Source organism: Pollachius pollachius (genome assembly GCF_949987615.1).
Source record: "Pollachius pollachius genome assembly, chromosome: 12".
NCBI classification, from domain to species: domain Eukaryota; kingdom Metazoa; phylum Chordata; class Actinopteri; order Gadiformes; family Gadidae; genus Pollachius; species Pollachius pollachius.
The window spans coordinates 5,365,034-5,389,170 of NC_136945.1; the positions used below are offsets into that span (position 1 = coordinate 5,365,034).

General features: G+C 46.0%; 3 protein-coding genes across 4 annotated transcripts in view; all 3 read right to left on the reverse strand.

Moving 5' to 3' along the window:
• Positions 1-8: 8 nt before the first annotated feature.
• trpc4apa (transient receptor potential cation channel, subfamily C, member 4 associated protein a) lies at positions 9-13,172 on the reverse strand. The gene is made up of 18 exons (XM_079748369.1): positions 13,039-13,172; positions 11,656-11,784; positions 11,367-11,483; positions 11,035-11,092; positions 10,861-10,916; positions 10,534-10,662; positions 9,959-10,160; positions 9,376-9,564; positions 8,843-8,985; positions 8,279-8,410; positions 7,917-7,975; positions 7,636-7,821; positions 6,378-6,468; positions 6,069-6,209; positions 5,870-5,981; positions 4,836-4,948; positions 4,317-4,523; positions 9-3,830 (listed from the first exon to the last, which is right to left on the reverse strand). The coding sequence occupies exons 1-18, from the start codon at positions 13,162-13,164 to the stop codon at positions 3,693-3,695; spliced, it is 2,328 nt and encodes a 775-aa protein (XP_079604495.1). The 5' UTR covers positions 13,165-13,172; the 3' UTR covers positions 9-3,692.
• Positions 13,173-13,332: 160 nt separating this feature from the next.
• sla2a (Src like adaptor 2a) lies at positions 13,333-17,173 on the reverse strand. The gene is made up of 8 exons (XM_079748390.1): positions 16,878-17,173; positions 16,242-16,310; positions 15,983-16,097; positions 15,731-15,817; positions 14,815-14,918; positions 14,467-14,616; positions 14,224-14,371; positions 13,333-13,826 (listed from the first exon to the last, which is right to left on the reverse strand). Exons 2-8 carry the CDS (start codon positions 16,303-16,305, stop codon positions 13,706-13,708), a joined length of 789 nt encoding a protein of 262 aa, XP_079604516.1. The 5' UTR covers positions 16,306-16,310; positions 16,878-17,173; the 3' UTR covers positions 13,333-13,705.
• A 2,170-nt stretch (positions 17,174-19,343) lies between these two features.
• Positions 19,344-24,137, reverse strand: part of ndrg3a (ndrg family member 3a) — a 35,469-nt gene continuing 30,675 nt past the window's right edge. For both annotated transcript variants that reach the window (XM_079748382.1, XM_079748383.1), the window contains exons 10-16: positions 23,868-23,971; positions 23,647-23,712; positions 23,479-23,530; positions 23,194-23,241; positions 23,057-23,092; positions 22,899-22,950; positions 19,344-20,558 (exon numbers count right to left, since the gene is read on the reverse strand). In XM_079748382.1, coding sequence (XP_079604508.1) covers positions 20,386-20,558; positions 22,899-22,950; positions 23,057-23,092; positions 23,194-23,241; positions 23,479-23,530; positions 23,647-23,712; positions 23,868-23,971 — 531 coding nt within the window. In that variant the 3' untranslated portion in view covers positions 19,344-20,385. The remainder of the gene's footprint in view (positions 20,559-22,898; positions 22,951-23,056; positions 23,093-23,193; positions 23,242-23,478; positions 23,531-23,646; positions 23,713-23,867; positions 23,972-24,137) is intronic.

Consider the following 24,137-nt stretch of genomic DNA (forward strand, 5'->3'; position numbering starts at 1 on the left):
GGCAGGAAGGAGATTAAGAATGAATTATTTTTATTTTTTTTGTATTTCACAAACAACAGTTGTTAATCGAAAGGAAAATTAAATATTCATATCAGCATGTGGAGGATAGAAAAGCAGTAGGCAGGTGGTGGGTGAGATAATGGTAGATAAAAATACAAATAAAAACTGCTGTCCTTTGTGCTAGTGTGTTATCAAAAGTACGGATGTGTCAGAAGGAGCTATCGTGATGGTGTACCAGTGTTCCAAAATGCTAAGTGAACACCTTTTGCGACATAGAAAGTCTACCATGAGCTTCCACCGATTACTTCAAGCAAAAGGCAAATGCTACGAAAACACTATTAATTTATGCTACAGCATGAAAATGTCTTGTCACCACCACCACCACAGTAGAACTACCGCAGTTCTCTTCGGTTTAAAATACCACACCAGGATGTCAACAAGGACAGTATCTTATCATACAATATGACATTAATGCAGGCCCAGCTTAAAAACACCATCAAAACTGCTAAAAAACCCTGCTGCTATATCATGCTACTTGACAGAATTCAAGCCATCAAAAAGCACCCACGATGCAGCATGTTAGGCCACAGGTTTGAGTGTCAAGTGAGACCATATACGCTCAACGGGTGAAATAAATAAAAGGCCATTTGGCATTAAAAGCAACTCGAGATGCAGTTCTGACGTAGCAATGTCAAGGGATCCAACCAAACTGTATTCTGAGCCTAGGCAAAGCAACAGTAGTTACGTACGGCCTCTCCCTGACAAGCGGTGTAGCTGCTAGAAGCAGCCGGTACCCATAACATTCACCCGCCTCGGCCAACGGTTCCATTGTTATTTTTGGCCAGGGACACAACTCTATAACTCAGAAAAATGTCTGCTTAACCATACAGTAAAATGACATGAACAGCACACAAAAACGGCATTTGGTTGAAAGGGAGAAAAATATGAACTGGTCTGGAAATCTGCCAAAGCACTCCGATGGAGACCACTCCCAACAAAAATGAACACGTGTGCACTCAGACAAAGAGCTGTAGGTCATGCTCAATGGTTTGAAAGTGTAACCGGACTATAGTTGACACTACTGGGTGTGCTATTCTACGGTGAGAACGCCTTGATACAATCATAGTGGTGGAGTGAGCGGAGCACCGCTGATGTACTGAATGGGAGTGGTGTGTGCATAAGTCGGCTGTAGTGTATGGAATGAGGTAGGTATCTCAATCGCTTGCTGTTGCCGGGATTGGAGTCCTTAATAAATCGTTAAGACGCAAAGGCGCCGTTGCCCATTAGTTAAAATGTCCACACGTTTAAAAGGCTCAAGGGGTCCTAGGCAGTCAGCCAGGCCTGTTTACTCCTTTTAAATCAAGGTTAAAAAGATATGCAGTTTCATGCAGAGGCATACAAAGATTGTCAAAGTCTAGGATAGTTGTCACAGAGGTGTCGTCACAACCCAACCATGAAGCGACCTATGCTGTTGGGACTAGTGGTTCGTTCTTCATGCTCCAGGAGAAACATCGGGACTTCAACAAGAAGAACACTAGAGCCTGCATAGTTTATTCCCCGTAGCAAACCATCTCTCACAACATGGATGCAAAATTTGATCAAGAAAACATGGATTTTTTGTCTTTTCCTTTTTTAAACAAAAGCGTTTGAGCTACAGTTAAAACAGTTTATTCTGTGCAAGGTTTTATTCTACAATGCATCAAGCTAAAAATGTTTTTTCTCAAAATGAATTCACGCACTCACACACACACGCAGGCAGTGTTGGGAAAGTTCACTTTCTTCGTGAACTCGTTCAAAGTTCAGTTCACAAATTTTAAAATGAACTAGTTCAGTTAAACGTTCATAATTCAAAATTTTGAACTAAGTTCACAGTTCCAAAAAATGAACTAGTTCATAGTTCTTTTTTTCAATATGTTGCTGTGAGCTTTTCATTTTTTCCGGTATTTTGAACATTGAGCCCCCTTTGTGGTTTGTCTAGGATGATATAGAGTGGTTGAATCAAGTATCGTAGCGAAATACAGTTTCTATCGTGTTTTATTGCACATTTAGCGCATTTTGTAAATCCCATTGATTTCTGTTGGAACACTCATTGCTCGTTGGCGGAAACGGAAAGGGGGGGTGTTCACGTTTGATTGTAGTCTTTTCGCTCGGTTCTAGCCCTACTGATGAGACGGAGAACCGAGCGAAAAGACTACAACCAAACGTGAACAGCCCCCCTTTCCGTTTCCGGCCAACAAGCAATGATTCTAGGAGGTATTCTACTCCGCTGAGCTATGAGCCAGAGAGCTAACGTTATGGATTGTACATATTTATAATTCGAAATTCGTCTGAGCCTTTATACCACAAATACTCTAGGGTCTATAGCATATAACCGCTTTGTCTGATTACAGTTTAATTCATTTTCCACAATTTAACAGCTCTCGTTTTGAAGAATAATCACCGCGCCATTCGTTTCAAAGGGAATCGCGCTGGTCTATACTTTCAAAATAAAGTGTACATATTTATAATATGAAATTCGTCTCAGCCTTTATATGACAGATACCATAGGGTCTATAGCATATAACCACCTTTTCTGATTACAGTTTAATGTAACAGTAAGCTGGCAACACCTCAACTGCAAATGAACCGCACGGAGATTACCATGGCAACCGGTCAAACAACACGGCGATCTGCGCGCGCATCCGCCGTGTTGAGAGAGAAATAACACCCCCATTGAACGAAGTTAAACCGAGTGAGCGTGCCGTTCACTGACACCAGAATGAACGAGTTCACAGTAACGTTCATCAGGCAGTAATACAGTACGTTCACGTTCGCCCAAAATATGAACGAGTTCATGAACTTTCGTTCAGTGAACGCGTTCAGGCACAACACTGCACGCAGGCACACACACACACGCACACATCTGAAAAATAAAGTCCCTGGATAAAGCATGTGAAGCCACAACAGAGGCGGATGTCGTTTGTGAATTGGTGGAACCATCTCCATGACGATCTGTGAGCTACCTAGAGGGGCACAGCGTGGCCATAGAAGCACCAGTCTGTCGCCACCAACGAGAAATAACGGTCAAAGGAAAACACCGGCCCGGACCACCCTAGCGATCACGTGTGGGGGAGTGATGCAGTCTAGGGCTAACGTCGGGGTGGGCTGGATCATCTCATAGACGAGCCTGTGGCACACAATCAGCCCTCGGCTGGCTCTCTCCAAAAGTCCTCGTAAGACATGAAGTACCCCCCCTCCCCTGCCATCATATAGTATGTTTTGTGTACGCTTTCATATTTGTATTATTTTTTTACAGAAATCTTTCGTAAAAGGTGACATTTCATTTATACCCCCCCCCCCCAAAGCACGAGGCCTTCACGGGGGCATCGCCCGAGGTCCATTAAGAGGTCTTCTGCGGGGCCGTGGGGGCCGACCGCCAAGAGCCTGCAGGGCGAGGAGACGATCCTCGGCCCTCCCCGTCCAGACGGTGGCGCCGTCCCGTGGGAAACAGTACAACCCGCGGTCTGCGCTCGGCCCAGGCGCCCTCGCCACATTAAGGAGTCCGCGGCGATGGGCGCCATCTTTCCACACGCCCACCGCCTCCAATATGAGAACTTTTGACAGTGGGGGGTGGGTGGGTGGGTGGGGGGAGGGAGGGAGGGAGGGAGGGAGGGGGTGGGTGGGGGATGGGGGCAGGGGAGGGGCTATGCTGGTCACTCCTCCAGGGGGTCCGTGTCCAGCTCCATGTAGGGCTCGTCGATGTAGCTGGCGATGGCACACGAGGAGGTCCTGTCCGACCCCAGAAGGACGGACACCGTCTCCTTCCAGTAGCTGAAGGGGACGCAGGAGCTCTGTGTGTGTGGAGGGGAAAACATGCAAACACACACAAGGAAACGCATGAGGGCAAGGCCGAGGGATTTGTGTGGTTGGGAGTCGCACGTTTTACCACCAGTGGCAAGTCAAATCACGGAGGACATGCATACTTATGGATAAAGAATCTGTCCTAAAAGAAAACTGGACACTTGGTCAAAAAGGTCATTATTGCTTTACTTTCAATAATCTCAACTGTCTATTCTAATGCCTTTTTTTTTTTTTGAAGGTTATCTTTATTAAATTTGCACTATTGCCCTGTACTTCCTGCAGTGGCGCCAAAATGTCCCATCTGAAATTAATGTGATGAACAACTTCCATAAAAATGTATTGAGAACCTAAAAGGAAGAAAAACCACGATAGTGGCATGGCTACATTCACATGCAGCAACTAGTGCTAACGCTAATGGACAGCCACAACCAGAGACAGTAAAAGCTGCGGTAGGGAGGGAGGGAGGGAGGACTCACGTTCTCCAGGCAGGTGCTGTCCTTGTCCTTGTTGAGGTAGTGGCGCTGCCAGAAGCGCAGCAGGTTGTGGAAGTTGTTGAGCAGGCAGCCGGGGTACTTCTCGGCGTACTCCTTCTCGCGCAGGGCGTCCAGGTAGAAGGGCAGCTTCGACCTCCTCCTGGCCAGCATCAGGATGACCAGGCTGGTGTTGAGACAGCTCACGTTCTCCTAGAGGTGGGCCGGCGGATGGCGCGCACCATGAGTGGCAGGAACACACGGGAGCAGGGAAAGGGAGGCTTTTCAGTGCACAGTTTCATGTGCACTCCATAGGTTTTACCGACATGTACACCATGTCACTTTTTTCACGGCAACTATTGCTTCAAAATGATTTTAAACTACAAGTACGTAAACCACGACCCAATCACACCACTCCTGAGATATTGCATTTTATAGCAATCAAATAGTGCTGGAACCAGGATTGCCCTCCCTCCGAGAGTGCTAGGGATCTGCCCTGACTGTAGTGTGAGGGGGAGTACAGACCTGTGTGAGCGTCTGGACGTTGATGATGTTGACCAGTCTGAAGAGGAAGGTGAGCCTGTTCTCCACCCGGGCCATGTAGGACAGCAGGCAGCACTCAGACAGGACCTCCACCACTGGACAACACACACACACACACACGCACACGCACACACACACACACACACACACACGGTAAAAAACCCAGGCACTTCAAAAAAGCCAGAGACTATAGTAGGATCAGGGCTGCATGCTTCATCGCACTATCAATGTTTGTAGCTAAACCTAGTGCAACATTGTTTTGTGGTATACGTTGAGCTTGCGTCATTGCTCTGTTTGTGGGGCAGTGTTGTGCGTTGGCCCCTCACAGAGCCCACAGCAGCCATGAGTGGGCAGCTTTCTGAAAACAGATGGCGCCTGTTTCCGCCCTGCTGAGGAGGGCAGTCTGTTCACCGCTTTATCATGACACAATCTTTGCCTTTCCCATTTGGAGGCTTAGGACGCATACCAAGAAGGGAACATGGGGAAGCAGGGAATTTTTAATTCATGTCTCCCTTCAAATATAGATGCTCCATTCCAACGTTTAGCATGGCCAAAGGGTTTTGAACCAAGGTTAATGTGTAGGTCAGAGCCGTAAAATATAATACACTTATTTTCTAAAGACGCGTTTTTACCCTCTAGCTGTTAGAAACATATTCCACAGTTTGCGATATGATATGAGATCACGCCACACCAAATGGCCCCCATTTGTTCCAATGGTTTGAGAAAGGCCGTCTTCAGCGTCCACGGGTAAAACCCTCAGTACCCGCTGTTGAAATGCATTGCCCTGTTCCTATGGAGACCCGCATACAATTCTGTTACAGATACGGATTACTTTATTGATCCCAGAGAAAAAAGTGTTAGTTGATCCACTCAAGCCAGAAACATCAAAGTAAATAGAATAAACCACTAATATAGACCTAAACATTTATTGACAATGCAGAGTGGCGAGGACCCGCTCACTGCATGCAGCGTGAGGTATCATAGAGATGGACGTGCATCACGTGTTGGCGGGTTACCTTTGACGTCTTCCGTCTGGTTCTCGAAGCGGTCCAGGGAGAGGACGATACAGCGCACCAGCATGTTGGAGTCCACCAGGGAGCTGTTGATCTGTGTCAGGAAGGTCTGGAACTTGGGGACAAGAGAGACAGGGAGATGGTGATGCTTTGTAGCGGACCAGGGATGCCTGACGGGGCCCGCGCTGCGACGGAGACACACCTTCTCCTCCGTGTTGACGTATTTGTTGAAGCGGTTGAAGGCGTCGATGTTGAACTTCATGAGCTCTCCGAGCAGGTCGAAGTAGCTCTGCAGAACGTCTCTGGAGGTGCAGCCGCTGTCGATGATGCAGAACAGGATGTGCTGCGTGTTTGTGAGTGAGTGAGTGAGTGAGTGAGTGAGTAGGAGGGGTAGAGGGAAGACAAAGCACAAGCTTAAGAAATGTGACAGAACTGGTCAAAAAGGAAGGCCGGGCTCTGCGCTGTAGAAAGCCTTTTGATCGTGTGTGAGGATGGTTTAACGACGGTTTACCTCCAGCAGTCCTCTCTTCAGGAGGAACATCTGGTCTGCGTAGGACGTGGCCCCACGCAGAAAGCTCTCCACAGCCCTCGCCTGCCAGAATCTACACACAGCAAACACCAGGAGTTGGAGATTGAAGGGAGCCAGCAGCAGGAGAAATGCAAAATAAAAATAGAAAGGGGGAGGAAGCATTTCCTAGAATCTTCATTGTCTTCTGAGTACCAGCTCATTTTCCCCTTGAGCATTTATTTACAGCGACAGTGAAGATTGTTGTTGCGTTGTGGAGAAAATTGCTGTTTTTGAGAGGCAATATTTTAAGCCCAGTAAGAGGCGCAAGCCATGTCACTAAATGTGACATAAGGAGGACTTTACTACATTTGAGTGCTTTCAAGTTCTTTAGGAGCCATTCAATTACAACTCACTACATAAGGCATTTATACACTGCCAAGCCGGTTCGGCTTGGCACGCCTGGCTATTTCCCTATCTTGCCTGTGTAAAACCGAGGGGGTGAAATCCCCTGTCTTTCACAGAGCCGGCTTTCTAGGTTCACTGGAGAAGGCTACGCACAGAGAATAGACCTCTTTAGAATAGTTTGCATACTACGAATGTTTTAATTTTTTTATGATTCAAGGGACTCGCATGCAAGAATGAGTATACATCTGAGTGTAGGCTACAAACGCGATTAACTATTTACAAGTGCAAAAAGGCCAACATATTCTTTATTTTGCTGACCACTTGGTTTTTATCCTGACAAAAGCTTTGCCAGGAAAGTCCCTCTGATTCTTTCTTGTAGATCGCACCATCTTTCCCTGTCTGCATTTACTGCGACTGCTTCACCTTTTCTTTCATGATCAGCAACTCGTGGATTTCAGTCTCTCCAGTTAGAACTACTCATGTTGATATCGCTGCGTTTTCTCTGCTGTAGAGACAACGCAGCAACACTACCCTAGTCCCGTGCCTGGCACCGCGGAGCTGTCTAATCGCATTTACACTAAAATGAAACTGCCAATGTGTGTAGGGTCCGGCAGGGTTAATAGGGGGGCTTACTCAGTTTACCTCGGCCAGTGTAAACGTGCGGACTATGCCGGGAAAAAGGCGTGCATAAGACGGGCATATTTGGCAGTGTAAAAAACGCTTATAGTTTTGCTAAAATGTTCCACCAATTAGATAATATAGGAAACGCACGAAAGCAACGCACTTCAAATATGAACCGATGAGGCCTCTAAGCCTCCTAGCCAGGGCTGAGGTGGGGGGCAGAGTAGAGCCTCACCTGAATGAGGAGTCTGGGGGCTCCCTCTTCATGACGGTGAGCAGCCTGGTGAGCAGGCCCTTCTTGCCGTCACACACCAGGCTGCGGTCCGTGTTGACCAGGGCCTCCACCTCTGGGATGTTGGCCTTCATGGAGATGGCACTGAGCTCGTTCAGCTCCTGGCTGTTCAGCAGCAGGTACTTGTTCCTGGGAGGGGGACAGAGGGAGGGGTGTTGGATAAATACATGGTTCATGGGACACCACCAACGGGACAGATGGGACATTGTGCGGCGGTCACTTACTCGTGGTGATCGCTGAAACTCTGCAGCAACCGCAGGAACTGGATTTTAAACGATATTTCCTGTTGAGAAATAAAATAAATAAGTATCAACCTAACTACAATATAAACATTAGGAAGCAGTGCTCATACCTTTTTTTATAGAGCAATGCTGTATATACCTTTATATTTCTAATTCATCTTATTTAAAAAAACACTTGTTTGACCACATTAAGAAGTTAATTTTATGTGAACTATTTTAACTTGATAGCGTGCATATTTTCCTGCGATCAGCAACCCCAACAACAATGATGTGCCTCAGTGAGAGCCCTCCTGGTTCTGCATTAGTATCGCACTGAATAGTATTGAATAGGCATAGCTGCATACCGGGCTGCAGTCACAGTTCTCGTTCTGGCCGTGCACCACGTGGCTGGAGGCGGTGTACTTCCTCCAGATGAGCTTGTCAAACAAGTTGTTGAGTCCCGGAATGAGACGGAACTCCGCGAGCATCTTGTGCACCTGATAACAGACAGAGGGACGGGGGTCAGGAGGAAGTTCTGCTTCTTTACACCATCAACAACAATGAAGATGACGATTATTATAGGGGCTGCCTGTGCCGGATCATTTTCCATCGTCCTTATTGTTTACATGGTTTGAGGGTAGGGAACATGAATGCCTTTGATAAAAAAAAATATGCTAATGGAGGTCTGTTTTTACAACCATGGGAGGGGAGTGGACAGTACTTTTCAGTGTCTAGAAGATATAAAAACTAAAAGCACACTTGTACTGAAGTACGCAAAAGCAAAAGCTACAAACGCTTTTTGTAATGTATCATCCTGAGGATTGATGCATACTGCACACTCTCTAAATGTTCTGCCACGGCTCGACCTCCCACACTGCTCCAGATAAGGACCTGAAGCGGGGCCGGGACCACCAGCTCGAGCATCGTACCTGGTTCCGCTGGCGGCCCATGAGCAGAACACACAGCACGTAGAGCACCTCCACCTTGTACATGATCTCATGGACGATCTTCATGGACTGGGGCAGGTGGTGCCGGAGAGGGCTGGTGGCGAGGGAGCTCTCGTCTGAGGACTCTGGAGAAAGAGAAGGCAATGTTGAAATGTATGACCAAGACACCACCTGTATGAGACACCTGTATGAGCTGTGTGTAATCCTCATCCATTGTTGGCTTGAAAGAAATTATTATACTCACAAAACCATGCAAAAATGCACTCAAGCACTTTGTTTATGTTCCCCACACAAATTGATAGAGTGGTGTCAATCCCCAAAGTCTGTCGTCTACCCATAGCCAGCAATCAGCAAGAAGCCAAACTCCTACCAGCTCATTAGTAACATGCACATAAAATAGATGTTGGTAACAAAGTGTGTTTGAGTTCAAACAAAGGCTGCTGGGAAAAAGGTTGCCGCGGCACAGCTTTGATGCACCATTATATCCACCGTCACCGCTAGGTCTGCCGTCTCACCTGTGCTGCTCTGCTCGGTCTCCTCTGAGGCCATCTGCATGAGGGCGTCCAGCACCAGGGCGTTGTCCAGCCACGTGTACCAGTCCTCCAGCTCCTGCAGGAAGCTGGAGGCCCCCGTGGCCTCCGACACCTTCCTGGTGGCCAGCTTACAGAGGCGCTCGATGAAGCCTGGGATGTTCAGCAGCGCCACTAGGGGGAAGGGGACGGAGGGACCATGAGGACTTTGGTTCAATGGGATGGTTGTGATGCATGTAAAACATACATTAGTGTGTGGCTTTGCGTTCCGAGTGGCGACTAGTTCCTACATTAGAGCGGCACTGTCTGCATTCACCCAACAGCGGGACAATAGTAATAATAATAATATTATAACAGCATTTCCCACCACTCAACCCAGAAACGTAGAATATGGATAAAATTACCAATAATTCATCTTGTCAATAAGTGACCAGATTTTACTTTCAGTATAATTATATAAGTGTATTATGTAAGTCTACATTCACTATAGGTCATTATAGAATAATGACAAAGGGCAGGTGGTCCGGTCAAATACTCCTGAACAACCTTAAAGCTGTTTAAAACCTACCCTGGTTGACCTCGGCGCGTGAGGGGTTGTTGTTCTTCTTCTGCTGGGCGTTCTTGGCCAGCAGGGTGTGCTTGTCGTCGTTGCCCACGTCAGGCTCCGAGATGGTGACGGACAGGATGCGGCAGAAGTTGGCCAGCTGCTGCTGGTCGAAGCTCTGGACCAGGCCGGACAGGTTGGGGATGCCCTCCAGCTGGATCATCTCCTGAGCACGGCGTAGGGAGACGGCGATCATTACTAGGTGTGTCATGCGTTCTCAAATGGACGGGACCGTGTGCAGGGACAAGACAACAGGTTGGACGAGAGGGGTCTGCAGGGATCAAGAATGCAGCACTAGTTGCCACAAAGCGCTTTGCCACCTTACATCATTTTCTATTTTTACAGGAACTTTGGGCGGATTGCCCGGATTATTTCGACACTTAAATCTTAAACAATGCAGGGACAAATACGCATTGAATAGATATTAAAGGGTCGGCCCTCTTATGATTCCTAACACGAGACCTCACCTTTCCAATTTCACAACGCTATTGAGAGCCACAAATAAGAGTGTGACGCTGCAGTGAAACTTTTTCGCCAACCTTTTTGGCCCCTAGGATGTCTTCGATGAGGGTGGCGGTCTGCAGGAAGGTCTTCTTGTTGTTCATCAGGGTGAAGAGGAACAGCACAAAGTCATCCCGGGCCGCCAGGCTCCTGGTAACCCCCTCCGTCTGTGGAGACAGAGGACCGCCGCCGTCAGTGGGCTACGTTTACGCCCCCTTTCACATGAATCCCAGTCAAGTTCATCAATGGGGTGGCCGTGATGATGCAACATGTACGGCATAATATATAGTTTATAGCTTATATATATATATAGCTTATATCACGGAAAAACTACAGTAACACTTAAAAGGTTGATGTATACTTACACACATACAGCAGTTGTAAAGCACACTAAGGCAGTCCTTCACCAAGTCATCATTCACTAGGAAGACCAAAAACACAGTCAATCATGAGCCTGTGTGGGTGTATGTGTGTGTGTGTGTGTGTGTGTAGTCTACATGGATGTATGTCATAGCATGCTTGACATCACTCCTACTTACTTTGGTTTTTACTATTATGCATAGTGACGGTGGGCCTCATCAAGATTTCCACAAGCAGCTGGAAGGCAAGGCAAACAAGTTAGTATGCATTAAGCAGTTAAAAAGTCGGCATAGTTTGGATACAAGAGAGAAAATACATCTATAATACAGTTGTAATAACAAAATCATTGCAGGTCCAATACCAAGAGCTGAGTTAACCCCCAACGTCCATTACAGGGAAATGTTGACATTATGAGGCTCATTTAAACACAATGATTGCCGAATAGGGCAAATCATCGCACATTTAGCATACGGCTGTGGGTTGAAATGACTCCTTGCTGTGCTGAACTTACGTCCACGCCACCAAACAGTTCAAAGGTGTATGTATTGGGGAAGGTGGATTCCTGAGCGGTCTTTCTGTCCTCCGTGACGAAAGACATGGCCTCCATGGAGAGTTGGGACAACAATACCTGATTAAAAGACAATGAAGGGGGTTGGAGTTATTTGCATTGCCATTATGAAAAACTGAAAAAAATAAAAGATTTATTCAACGGTAATTGTTCGCCTTAAATAAGCTTCTCTTATTAAAGCCAGCACTGATTGAGCATGCTAGCCTGGGTACGCTTGAGCCCTTTTGTTTACCTTGAGTAGGCTGTGGGCATGGGAGAGGTCGCTGTTTGGATGACTGCTGTCATGAAGTTTCTGCAGCATGGTAGGGATGCCATGCCACTTGACTCGCCTGTCCCTTTCCTCCAGCAGGATTCCAGGGAGCTACAGCACAGGAATATAAATAAGTGGATTCAAGGAAGGAAAAAGAATGAAAGGGCCTTAAAAAGGCTGTTGGTTTTCCATATCTACAGCTTTTAGGAGAGGATAATAATAAAAGACAAAGAAATGATTTGGAAAGTCAGTAAGGTGGAGTTTAAATGTATTGTTTTGTGTTTCCCACTGTTATGTTAGCAACCTTTCTCTTGGGAAAGTGTCAACTTCACAACCAAAATGAAAAGATTAAGCTTGTTTATTATGATGGATTACAAGAACACTTAGCCTTGAAACTATTGTTGGCTTGTGTTTAACAGTATCAACCAAGAGGTATTTTGCACGACAGATTTTAATTGACATACAAAACCTTCCAAACAAAAAGATTTGTTTGAGTTTCTGTTCACCTGGAACAGAAACCAAAGCCATTGCATTAGAATCCTACATTTCGAAAACAATGTCATATATAGCCCTAACATCTATCACTACTTTAGTCGTATCTGGAAAGCAACTGATAATTAAAAACATGCAAAATAAAACAAGCTGCGCTTCAAAAGGCAATTCACAGCAGGCCTAACTTGGAGAACATTTTTTGCGCATTACTAGTGAACACATCACGTCCTTAATCATGTTACTGCATTGATCCAAATCCCAAATAGGACGTGGGCCACCACTGTAACATGATTGTTGTCAGAGCATCTTTCAGCATGTCGTAGGGTCCCTTGAAGGGCACACATAGTTATTGTTATTAACGTGGTGACGTAACCACCTGAGCTGCTCATCTGGCTTAGCACACTGACGACATGGTGGCTAACATGGTAGCCAATATTCACACCTCTAGTACCACCAGCAACCGTTTTAACCCAGGTACTGAGTCCCCACTGGCTTAAAAATGAGTAGGATTCAAATGGGCACCAGATGCATGAGCGGAAGGCAGGGGGATCCACGCATCGTACCGTTAGCGGGTACTGCTTGGCACAGAATGCTAATGAAACGATAAGCTAACAACAAAGATCCCCTTTCGATCGAGATAGTTCTTCTTTGGACGGGTGCTGGAACTATTTTCGGTGATAATCGTACACCGAGTTTGTTGGCTTCATAAATATGCTCTACTGTTGGTAAGCAGAGCCAGAACAAGCAGCGACTTCGCCCCCACGTCCACCTAGTGAACGACGTCTCAGAAGCCCCTAAGTCCCTGGTTGTTGGAGCACAGAGGCTAGTATCGTAACCGTCTACTTCAGGCCAGGGCTCCGCTCGATCTCTTACCTGAGTGCCTCGGTTGAACCCGTGGCCTGTAATTTGACAAGCTGTGATTTTCGTGACGATATTGCCATTGCATTTTCTCCGTTTTCCTCCAGTCCAAGGGGACTGGGACCCTTGAAGCGTCGCCATTATTTTTTTCTTCCTGTACTGAACTGTTCTAGGCAGGAAGTCCAACGCTTTGATACAACGCTTGTGTTACTATGTAGTTGAGCGACATCTAGTGGTTATTCGATTAATAATGTTTTGGTTTTGTTGGCATTGCTCAGGCAAGGCAATTTCAAGCATTTATTCCTTTATTTAATCGATAAAGTATTACACCCTGCTTGCAACGAGATAGTTAGGATGGTATACTCTATACATTATAAATAACTTTTAAATCAAATTGGAAACCAATGACATCGCAAACAACCCAATACCACAACTCCATTAGGATTCCACATAACTCACATTTCATTCTTTAATGCAAAGCCATAAACATTCAGGTCCCCTGATCCATTCTCTGCTAAATAAAGATTCTTGAAATATAACTCCAAAAAATGTAGTGTCTTATCGAGCGGTCCCATCCTCAAGGTGGTATACAATAATAAAAAAAGGCCAGCTTTTCTTCTGTGGACCTCTGTGGTTGGCCTCACTCATGATATAACGTGTCTTTCTCATGTCTTTTCTTCCATCATACGAAGTCTTGCTCATTTATCTCCGTCATGTAGAGGTATGAGCTGATGGCTTCCCTCAGGCCATCGCTCACCAGAGAGTGCTCTGATTCCGCTCTGTTTCCCCTGAATAGCATCGACCTGGGCGAAGAGACAAACGATAAGAATCTTTGAGCAATGAAATTATAGGCCTACGCAGGCGACATCTAATTCAGAAGATTAATGCATTAAGACTGTGGCCATTAAGGAATCAACCAACAGGAACCACCTGGTCGGCTTTTATTATTTACAACCAAATATTGACCAAGAGGAATCACAACTGTCCTGAAATGACCTATAAGCTACTATTGTTCTATGTAAAATTGTGTCCATTAAAACACTTATTTGAAGAGATAATAGGGAAACCAAATAAGATAATTCTTACATGTTAAGGCATTGTATTTGAGCAATGCTTGAATAATGATTGGTTTTGCGATTAAACCAAACAACACCATCTTGTGGCAACCGTGAGCACAGCAGTACAAAAAAGATTCTGCACCTGCTGACGTCCTTCCAGTTAATGGTGGTTCTTCTGATCGCCAACGGCAAAGGAACGGTCATCTCGGTGGGGATGGCTAGGGAGGTGTTGTCTGAACCCAGGATGAAGCAGGGCCTTTCCAGGGTACAGCATAACCCATCAGTGAACTCTGTAAGGAAAATAATTGGATGTGTCATGCTACTATTTCCCCAACTGACCAGGGGAAGATCTGCTCTTACGCGTGTTGTGTCCCTGCGCACCCACCAGTATAGTGCTCCACAAGGTGCTGCAGGGAGGAGAAGGTCAGCCCCTGGGCTATGTAGAACCAGCCGTTGGCGATACGGCTGATGCGGTAGTGCTTTACCGAGCCCAAGTACGACTCAGGTCTCTTTAATACAGACAACGAGTATTGATCTGGGACAACAAACAAAGAAAAAGAACAGATATGATATAGGCTCGACTGAGTTCATTGAAAACATTCATAATTCTTCACCCTCATTATGTTTTTTGTTTTCGTGATCATGGCTGTTTGGAACGGTCAAATGAAATAAGGAGTAAGGAGTGTGATTTGATAAACAAAACAAAAAGAAGGGATTTAGAAGAAAAGCCAACCTGGGTTGGACTCTGACTCCCGGACTAGGAAGGCTCCGGTGCAGTTCTGGGTCTGCATGAGGAGCTCCTCGGCCTTGTACCTGCCGAGGCCTTTAAAGAACCACCTGCAAACAAAATGTTCCCTCAAATTACGTTTCTCATTCCTTTTTAAAACATATAGTTTTGGTTTCCATGTGAGGAAAGGTCACTGGAACAACACCGTCTGCACTGTAACAACACCGTCCACTCATGTCACAACGCCCAAGAGGAACAAAAGTCATTCTCTGTGGCTGAACATCTGTCTACTTTTACCCACGATAAGAGCTGCTCCCCAGACTGCCCCAACCTTTCACCCCCACCCGGCAGCCCTGACATCAGGGTTTCGCTGCAGCCGCGCCCCTTCGAAAGGCGCTCAGGATGTTATTATCTTCAGAAACACAGGCCTTTTTTCAAAGGCTTCTCCTCCACGGGCTTCGTCAGCAAACAGAGCGCTCGGGGGAGACACACGCAAGCAAAGACTCTTGAGGGATATTGGTTTTTCTACCTACTCCACACTATATCAGGCTTGTGGCCCAGTGTTGCATTATGTAGCAGGGATGTATGGGGAATTTTTGAGGGGTATCTTCTAAATCTGGCGTGAGTGAATCATCTACCAACTGAAAATGCAACACAAACACAAAGTCAGGATCATGTAAATGTTCAGCCCCAGGATGCGTGGGCTGCTGGGTGTCTGGTTGCAGAGACATGTTTTAAACAATCTGATCCCCCTCCCACCCATGTGTCGCACAGGGTTCGTCATCGCTCGGAGCACTGCATTTCTGTATTGGTTGTTTTTTTACTATTGCAATGTCATATAATCCCACATGGGATGGAACACAAAGTGGCACGAAAATTAAATAACATCTTCATTCAGTCATTAAATGAGAAGCCAACGAACCTGTTTATCACTTTTGCCGTGCATTCGGTGGGCACGTAGATCTCGTGGCCCGTGCGCGCAGATTTAACCATCAAGAAATCCCCGTCACTGTCAAGCGGAAAAGGAAGAAAAAGAAGAGTGAGTCTAAAAGGGAAATGAGAGTTTGAAAAAAGTTGGAGAGCCTAAAACGGAAATGAGAGATTGGGTCTGCATGTGCCAGCGCCACCATTGCCATCCCGCTCTCTCTGTCCCAGAAGGACGTTGGTCACGTACTCGGACACGACGGAGAGACGCTCCCCGACCAGCAGGGAGAACCCGGCCGCGCCGCAGCAGGGCAAGTCATGCAGGGACACCACGAAGTTCCTCTCTGCAGAGCAGGCGGGGAGGCCTTGGAGGACGGAGGTGGATTGTTATGATCACTATTATTTGAATGTAGTTTCGCATGTGTTTGCAAATACATCTCAACAAAGAAGACTTTAATAGATCTGTTTCGGTTTGCCGTGTGATGCGTGGATCTCTGAGCGTGGTTTACCTGTTGCGATGGGGTTACCCTGAGATCTCTGTTTGGTACGGAATTTGGGGGGGCAGTTCCCCATGGTCGCTAGGGAGAAAAAAAGTTTTAGATTAGACCTATGGAACAGTTCTGTTTGACGCCTTTCAACGTGTGAAACATTTTACAATGGGGACCTTTCAAGGACCACATTAAATGTAGTTACTTTGAAACGGCAACGAAGGGGTTGTGCAGCGAATATTATTGGGTTCAGTAGGGTTTGTGTTTGTAGCCAAGCAACAGACACAGGATGTGCCAGGATGTAGAGCAGAGAAAGCCTCTCAAACCACACAAGGCATACACATCATCTGTTGTGTTTCTGATGATCCAGATGTAGTTATAAAACCCGCACTCATATTATAATGACTTATTCAGGTTGCCCTGTATGTAATAAACCACCATGCACACATACATACATTCATACATGCAAATTATGCACCCTTTGGCGTGGAGCGACATCCAAGCCATTATGATATTCTGCACATAACACAAACGCCTGCTTTCTACAAACTCTGCTTGAGCTTAGTAGGATCTCTGCAAAACAGGAATTATATATATATATATATATATAATAATTGACATGCCTAACATTTAAAGTAATTTACAAAACACACTCACCTCTTGAATTCCTGCAATAAGATGCTTGGTCCAGATAGAATGAGTCCTACAGGTTTTGTGAAAAAATAATCCTTGGTCAAGTGGCTCCAGACAAAGTCTTCTCCTGGCAATTACTATAATTAAATGAAAGGTTTCCACAACAGGAGTTCTATAATTGTGTTGCGTTGCAGGCCCACTGATCGATTAGGGTGAATATGAGTCCCACCTCTACTGTGTGTTTGTCTATGAAGCTTGAGCTGATATGTGAGTTCAGTTCTAGACTACCGTTACGTCTCCCTGCTACCACTGCTTCCTGAAGCCCAAATACCCAGTAAGGCTGACTTACAATAGAGCGTGTTGTTGTCTGTGGTATAGATATAGGTGGAGCCTTGAGCAACACCTCTTGATCAAAGAACGTATGTGCCTGTGTGGCGTAATAGACAGGTTGCATCATTTCTTTCTGATAACATTGGTTTTAATTTGTTCCTTTTTTCTTATCTTAACTTGGCTCTGAACTTTAGGTTATGCTTACATCTCAGAAGGAGGTGAATGTTCCATGGTTTTATAAAATGACTGATGTTATTTAATAGCAATCCATATAGAACATGTGAATCAGCAAGGTTTAGTTAACCTTGATTTAATCTACCATTAACTGTAATTGATGTTACTGTGGCCCCACTGAGTAACCCCATCCATAAGCACTTACGGCAGTGAGGGTTATAATCAGTAATTCAACTCACTCACAGTGACGTATGACCTTGATAATCTGAGCAATTATACACTTGTGGTGTCGGGGTCATAATTTGTGCTGCACACTTCCATGAGAAAAAGTTGCTGGCTATAAATACACCAATATTCCAAGAAAATCAGATTGAATTGACGATTGCAGTTTTGAAGTAATACAGGATCTATCCTCTTTATACGCAGTATGCTATGACATTAACTCTTAGTACTTAGGCCAATTGTGCCTTAGTTAAAAGGCTTAGCAGAGGAGCTCTAGGCCATAATAGGAACAGAACCTTGATAACATCGTTACCAAAACTTTGCTGGTGGCTGTTGCTGAGCGGAAATCTAGATTCCATCGTGATTGAAATAGACAAAATAGGAAATAGATTTGAATCCAGTACATACTTTGATTACTTCCACATGCCTATTTTATCTCATTATTATTACACCAAGTGTGACAACTGTGGTACTTTAATCAAAAACAGTCAAGATTTTGATTTAGTAATGTAGAAGAGGCTTTTTTCCAAAGCAAGGTTCAAAATGAGGAGAAAAATCAAAGCATACAATTACTACAAAATTGTTCAGTCATCTTTTTATAGCTCATAGTTTGGAGCACCTGTTTGATTCATAAGAACCAAAGTGTAGTGAAGTCAGATGCTTCCAAATTCCATAAGATGAGGCGTTCAAGTGAATTAATCATTGGACGTGGAATAGAACTATAATGATACTATCCAATCAGAAGGACAAGCATACATTAACATACCTCAAAGTTGTTCTAAAAATAGAAACGGATGCTGAAACAAAGCTTGTAGTTTGATTTAAGATAAGGGCAACGTACAAATGCGGTTGGAAAGTGGCTGACCACATTTTCCACTGTAGAGAGCATGCAAGGATGTGCTTGACTAGTGAACCAGTTTCCACCCCGTTTTCATTTATTTTGTGTCTTCATTAACTGAAACATTTCCAACCACATTGTTGGGACAGAGGGCAGAAACACAGAACAGAACACCGTTTAAGTCATCTTGCAGCTTTATTTAGTAGTAGTATAAATGAGTTGAGAATCAGCAGACAGTAAGCACTGGGCTCCACAGTGATGGACTGAACGTGTATCTTGTATGTTTATATACTTCTATAGGTCATTTTCCACATCAGAACCCACTTATATGGTGGTTTTAATCAAAGGTGTGACCAGCTGGATGGGACAGGTCTAGTTCAACTGAACAACAATTATTAGTGCATAACAGGAAAGAGTGAAAAAAAAAAAGTATAAAATGAATGCGTGTCGAATCTATACCGGCCCATGATTCATTCACGTATAGCTTTTTTAATTTTTGTATGTTGAGCGTATTGTAAGTGTCATATTGACATTACAAAGAATTAATACCGTTAGCCTCACCACGAATTACCTCAGACTCAGATAAATAAAAGCCTGAACGGTTTTCTTCTGTACAGTGAATGACATCTCAGCCACGGCACACTGATGTCTGGTTGTACAGGTTATAGTGCATTGTAAAGGACAGCTGTGGCCCGGTGTGAACAAAATACCTCGGAAATCAAAGTCACATTTTTCAGAAAAAACAATGCAAACATTAGGACTTGACTTGAAAGTCTTTAAATATGAAACTTCAAGGTAACAAAAAAATAGGTTACAGGGAATTGATGTCTGCACAGTACATGCAAATAAGAGTCAGAGGGAAAGAAAAAGTGGTGAGCTGATTATTCTACTGGACTATTTAAATGTACAATACATTGCTAATATAGTGTTTTTTTTCTCTCTCCTTCTTTCCTCCTCTTCTCACGGAATGTGACGATGATGGTATATTCGTTATTGAATTTTTTTTCTCTTCATAAAATGCTTCTGTTAATATATTTAACTTTATTAATCCTCTTAACTAAGCACACAATTCATTACAGGTACCCCCTGCTCGGGAGTAGCTAAGGAGCAGGTAAGGAGAGGGAGAGAAAGAGACATTAAGATGAGAGGAGGGAGTAGGGGGACAGAGAGGGACAGAGACAGAGAGAGGAGGGAGTAGGGGGACAGAGAGAGAGAGGGACAGAGACAGAGAGAGAGGAGGGAGCAGGGGGACAGGGAGAGAGAGGGACAGAGACAGAGAGAGAGGAGGGAGCAGGGGGACAGGGAGAGAGAGGGACAGAGACAGAGAGAGAGGAGGGAGCAGGGGGACAGGGAGAGAGAGGGACAGAGACAGAGAGAGGAGGGAGCAGGGGGACAGGGAGAGAGAGGGACAGAGACAGAGAGAGGAGGGAGCAGGGGGACAGGGAGAGAGAGGGACAGAGACAGAGAGAGGAGGGAGCAGGGGGACAGGGAGAGAGAGGGACAGAGACAGAGAGAGGAGGGAGCAGGGGGACAGGGAGAGAGAGGGACAGAGAGAGAGAGGAGGGAGTAGGGGGACAGAGAGAGAGAGGGACAGAGAGAGAGAGAGAGGAGGGAGCAGGGGGACAGGGAGAGAGAGGGACAGAGAGAGAGAGGAGGGAGTAGGGGGACGGAGAGAGAGGGACAGAGACAGATAGAGAGGAGGGAGTAGGGGGACGGAGAGAGAGGGACAGAGACAGAGAGAGGAGGGAGCAGGGGGACAGGGAGAGAGAGGGACAGAGACAGAGAGAGGAGGGAGTAGGGGGACAGAGAGAGAGGGACAGAGACAGAGAGAGACAGGACCCACATTGCAGTTATCCTGAGGGAGAAGTGAGGGTGGAGGAGAAGAAGGAGAAGTACCGACTAAGAGAGTAGGGGGGTGAAAGGTTTGGGGGGGTGATGGGGCTCGGAGGGTCGGTGGGGGGGGGGTGTTTAGCAGGAGACCTCCATGGTCTGCGGGCCGGCCTGGGTGTCCAGCATGCCGGTGGCACTGCCCTCCAGGAGGCTGTTGAGGTTGTTGCGGCTGCGGCTGCTCTCCATGGAGGCGATGCTGGAGGAGGAGGTGGTGCGGGAGCGGGCCAGGCGGGTCATCCCTACTGACGACACTGAGGAGGGCGGGGCACGGAGGGGGACGCGCACACACACACACACACACAAATAAAAGAAAGAGACATTAGTCATTTGGTGATAGAGCAGCGACTAATTCCCGCGTGGGGGGGGAGAAGGATGTGATGCCTCTTGTCATGATAAGAAGTAGCACACACTAAATAAAGAAGTACATCTAGAAATAAAAACACATTACCAGTATTCCCCCATGCACACTATTCTAGGGCATGAACTACGAACAAAACAAAACAAAGTGAACTGTTGCACGGGTGCAAAAAAACAAATGACGAGACTGAATCCGAAATGGCGGCATCATGACAACAGCATCAGCAGTCCAACTCGACGGGCGGGTAGCAACACTGGCACCTCATGCAACTGAAGCAGGACTTCCATGCTATCGGGAGGGGAAATCAAACGGAGCGGAAGAACTCCTACAGCGGGATGAATGTATGTGTCAACGTATGCAACACCCACGCCCTCTTTTGTTTTTTTAAGCAGACCACCACTTTCACTTTCAACCGCCAATGGGAACGCGGCTGTGCCCGGTGGATCTGCAGTGTGCATACACCGACATATTCATCGTCTGTAGGATGGCGGGCCAAGTGGGTGAGAGGGCTTGAAGAGAGGGGATGAGCTAGTGCGGTGGTCTAGCCTGAGAACCTGGTACCTGATTCGTTGCTCAGGTGACTGAGAAGAACGTAGGGAACTGTAAGCCAGAGATTACAGAAGGAAAAGACACAGGGAGAGAAGAAGAAAGAGTTGAGATGGTTTCTCCCCCTCCCGCCCCCTACTACCCGAGGACAGGTGTGTAGAAGCAGACACACAGACACACACACACACTGCTGTGTGTCTGCTTCAGCCCAAAGCTTTCTATAAGATGGCTGATTTAACCTGATCAAAAACATCTGCCACATCAGCAGAAAAACTGAACTGTGGGAGCATCTGGGCTCTGTTGAAATCAAAACTCTAGCCACTTAATATTTCAAAATATTTTGGTAATACAGACGCTAGCGATTTAAAATGAAAGAACAATGTCCACTCAAACCAGAGCAGAACGCTAGCTATTTAAATCTTAAGCAAAACAATACCCATTTACAACTAAACCGAGAAACTATCTACTGGTATCTAAAAGTCAAGCAAAACAATTAAAACCTCAGATTGTTTGCAACAACATTTAGGTAATGCTTCCCCTGCCTTATCATCTTTTGTAGATCAGACGCCGCATGTGGCTCCATCTCGCTCTTTGTGTTTTACGCCTGGCAAGGTGTTAATGAGGCAAAAGCAGCTTTCCGACCCACGCTGAGGTGTTAAGATTAATTTTTTTCCAACACATTCTTTGCATGAAAGGAACCTTTTAATCTTCCCCTAATCCTGCAGTGACATTTCCTCAACGAGGTTGGATGGTCTAGGGGGGGGGTCCTGTTTGGCCTTTAGCAGCTCTGGGAAGCATCGGATGGAGGGAGACATTGGAGAGGGTTGGAGAAAGAAAATATAACATTTGCAATCACTTAAGAAAAACAAAAACGAGAGACACTCTTCTGTGCGGCCAGAAGAAAGCAAAACATACGTCTATGAGCCCACCAAGCCACAAGTACGTCAGCTCTGGTCCACTGCTTCGAATAGTGTCGGAGACTGACTGTTTTGTGTGGCTTTTGTTTTTCAGAGGCCTGTTTTGGTATGCGTTCAGCGTCTCTCAAACAAAGGGCATCATCAAACAGCGGTCGATAGGAAAGCACAGCACACAAGTCCAAAACAAGCCCAAAAAACCACCCAAATTAAAAATGGTTCCAAATGAAGTGGTTCCCTTTTATAAATTTTTAATTTAACTCCCACGCAGTCCACTTTCTAGAACAGGAAGTGGATTGCTGTTCAGCACATCGTGTGTTCTATTGAGACAAGCGCAATGCCCTTACACCTCACCTACTGCGGGGCCGTGGGGTGAAAGTCTGCAAAGAGGAGGAAATGCTGTTAGCAACCGCACGGCCGACGGAAGACCTTGCCCTCTGTGACTAGGGTGACAACAAGGGTCCTTTCAAGTGCTGCTGTTGGCTAGGGTCCAGACTCCACAGGCCATCAATGGTGAGGGGGCTTATTGGTAAACCACGACAACAAGCCGCCCTAGCCTAAGCAATGCCGTTGTCATTGCACTCACGTCAACAGGAAATGTATTGGAGGACGCGCTGTACCTGCACCACAAAGACGTCACTGCAAGCCCCTTCTAACCAAGTAAACATTACTTGGTATCTTTAGGGCAGACAGGTTTCTTTCCGTTATGTCAAACAAGCAAAACAAGAAACACTGTTGATTCTGTTGTCAAAAGAAAACAACAAGAGACTTACTGTAGCCCATTCCCTGAACAAAGTACTTGAAGGCCTCAGCAAGTTTTCCAGGCTGTGAAGAAACATACAGGATTTCACATCGACACTTCGATCAAGGTAAAGTGAAGGTACACAACAAAAAGATACGTTCTACCATAAACTAACAAAAACCAACCCACCTGGACAACCTGGGGCAAGCCACCACAATCAGCCATCTGAGGAGAAAGGGGAACATGTGCATGTTGTTAGTAGTAAGCATGGTAAAGACATGGCCAAAAAACAAACACACGAATATCCACAGCACAAACATCTTCACCTTGAACAGCGTGGTCTTGGCTGGATCTAACCTGGAGTTGCACTCCACCTGAAACGAGGTCAGATGAGAATGTATGAGAACGAATGAACTCAAAAAGCCACATCAAAAGACGGTTTGACAGAAAGAGCAGGAGAGAAGGTCTTGAATCAATATTCAATGCACATGCTCCTCTTCCACACATGTCACGCCCACACCCAGTCCCACCAATCGATTATATCCCCCCCCCCCCCCAGGCCTCTAACTAACACTCCCAGCAGGCCACTGGGATAATGGCAGAGGACTCACCACAGCATCCACGGCAGGTGATGTGTCGCCGACCACCAGCAGAGAGGGGCACCTGCAGCAGCAAAACAAGCCCGTAACACAATGGTGAAGAAGGGTTCCCGCTTTAAATGCACACGTCAACAGAAAATCGTGCGAGACTTTGCTAGGTCAAGTGCTCAGAAAACTCACGTGAGGGTGTTGATGGTTTCAGCGGTCTGTCCCACCAGTGGCCTCTCGACATCTAAATCCAGGCGGCTGGAGGAGAAAGGAAAACAGGGTGCTGAAACCTCATCCACTACCAGTTCAAAGCACTGACTCGTGTGAGCTACACACAGAAGCAGGGAGTACAGGGATACAGAGATGAAGAGGAACAGGGGAAAGAGACCCAATGGGCTAGACTTTGGTCGTACTATTGGTAAGAACCGCAGAAGAGGGCCAGGTTGTCCTGGTTGATGTCCTGGGCGATGTGGAGGCGGTAGGTCTGAATGAGCTCCAGGTTGTCCGTCAACTCATCCTGGGAAACACACAGATACAACCCAGTTAGAGCTATTCACACTCAACAGAAGGAGGGGAGTAGTATTGTTGAGTAGAGCAGTCGAGAGACATACTGAACAGAAACGGGATCATGGATTTTGTTGCCTCAAGAAAAGTCTAGTACGAAGGTAAGGCATTTTACTGCT

Coding starts and splice junctions, on each gene's coding strand:
- trpc4apa (XM_079748369.1), bottom strand. CDS start 13,164: ATGGCGACGCTTCAAGGGTCCCAGTCCCCTTGGACTGGAGGAAAACGG. Junction 9,565..9,958: donor ACGCGCCGAGGTCAACCAGG/GTAGGTTTTAAA, acceptor CCTTCCCCCTAG/TGGCGCTGCTGAACATCCCA. Junction 3,831..4,316: donor ACAGCACCTGCCTGGAGAAC/GTGAGTCCTCCC, acceptor CCACACACACAG/AGCTCCTGCGTCCCCTTCAG.
- sla2a (XM_079748390.1), bottom strand. CDS start 16,305: ATGGGGAACTGCCCCCCCAAATTCCGTACCAAACAGAGATCTCAGGGT. Junction 15,818..15,982: donor CGTCTCTCCGTCGTGTCCGA/GTACGTGACCAA, acceptor TCCGCTTGACAG/TGACGGGGATTTCTTGATGG. Junction 14,919..15,730: donor ACGGCAAAAGTGATAAACAG/GTTCGTTGGCTT, acceptor TTTTGTTTGCAG/GTGGTTCTTTAAAGGCCTCG.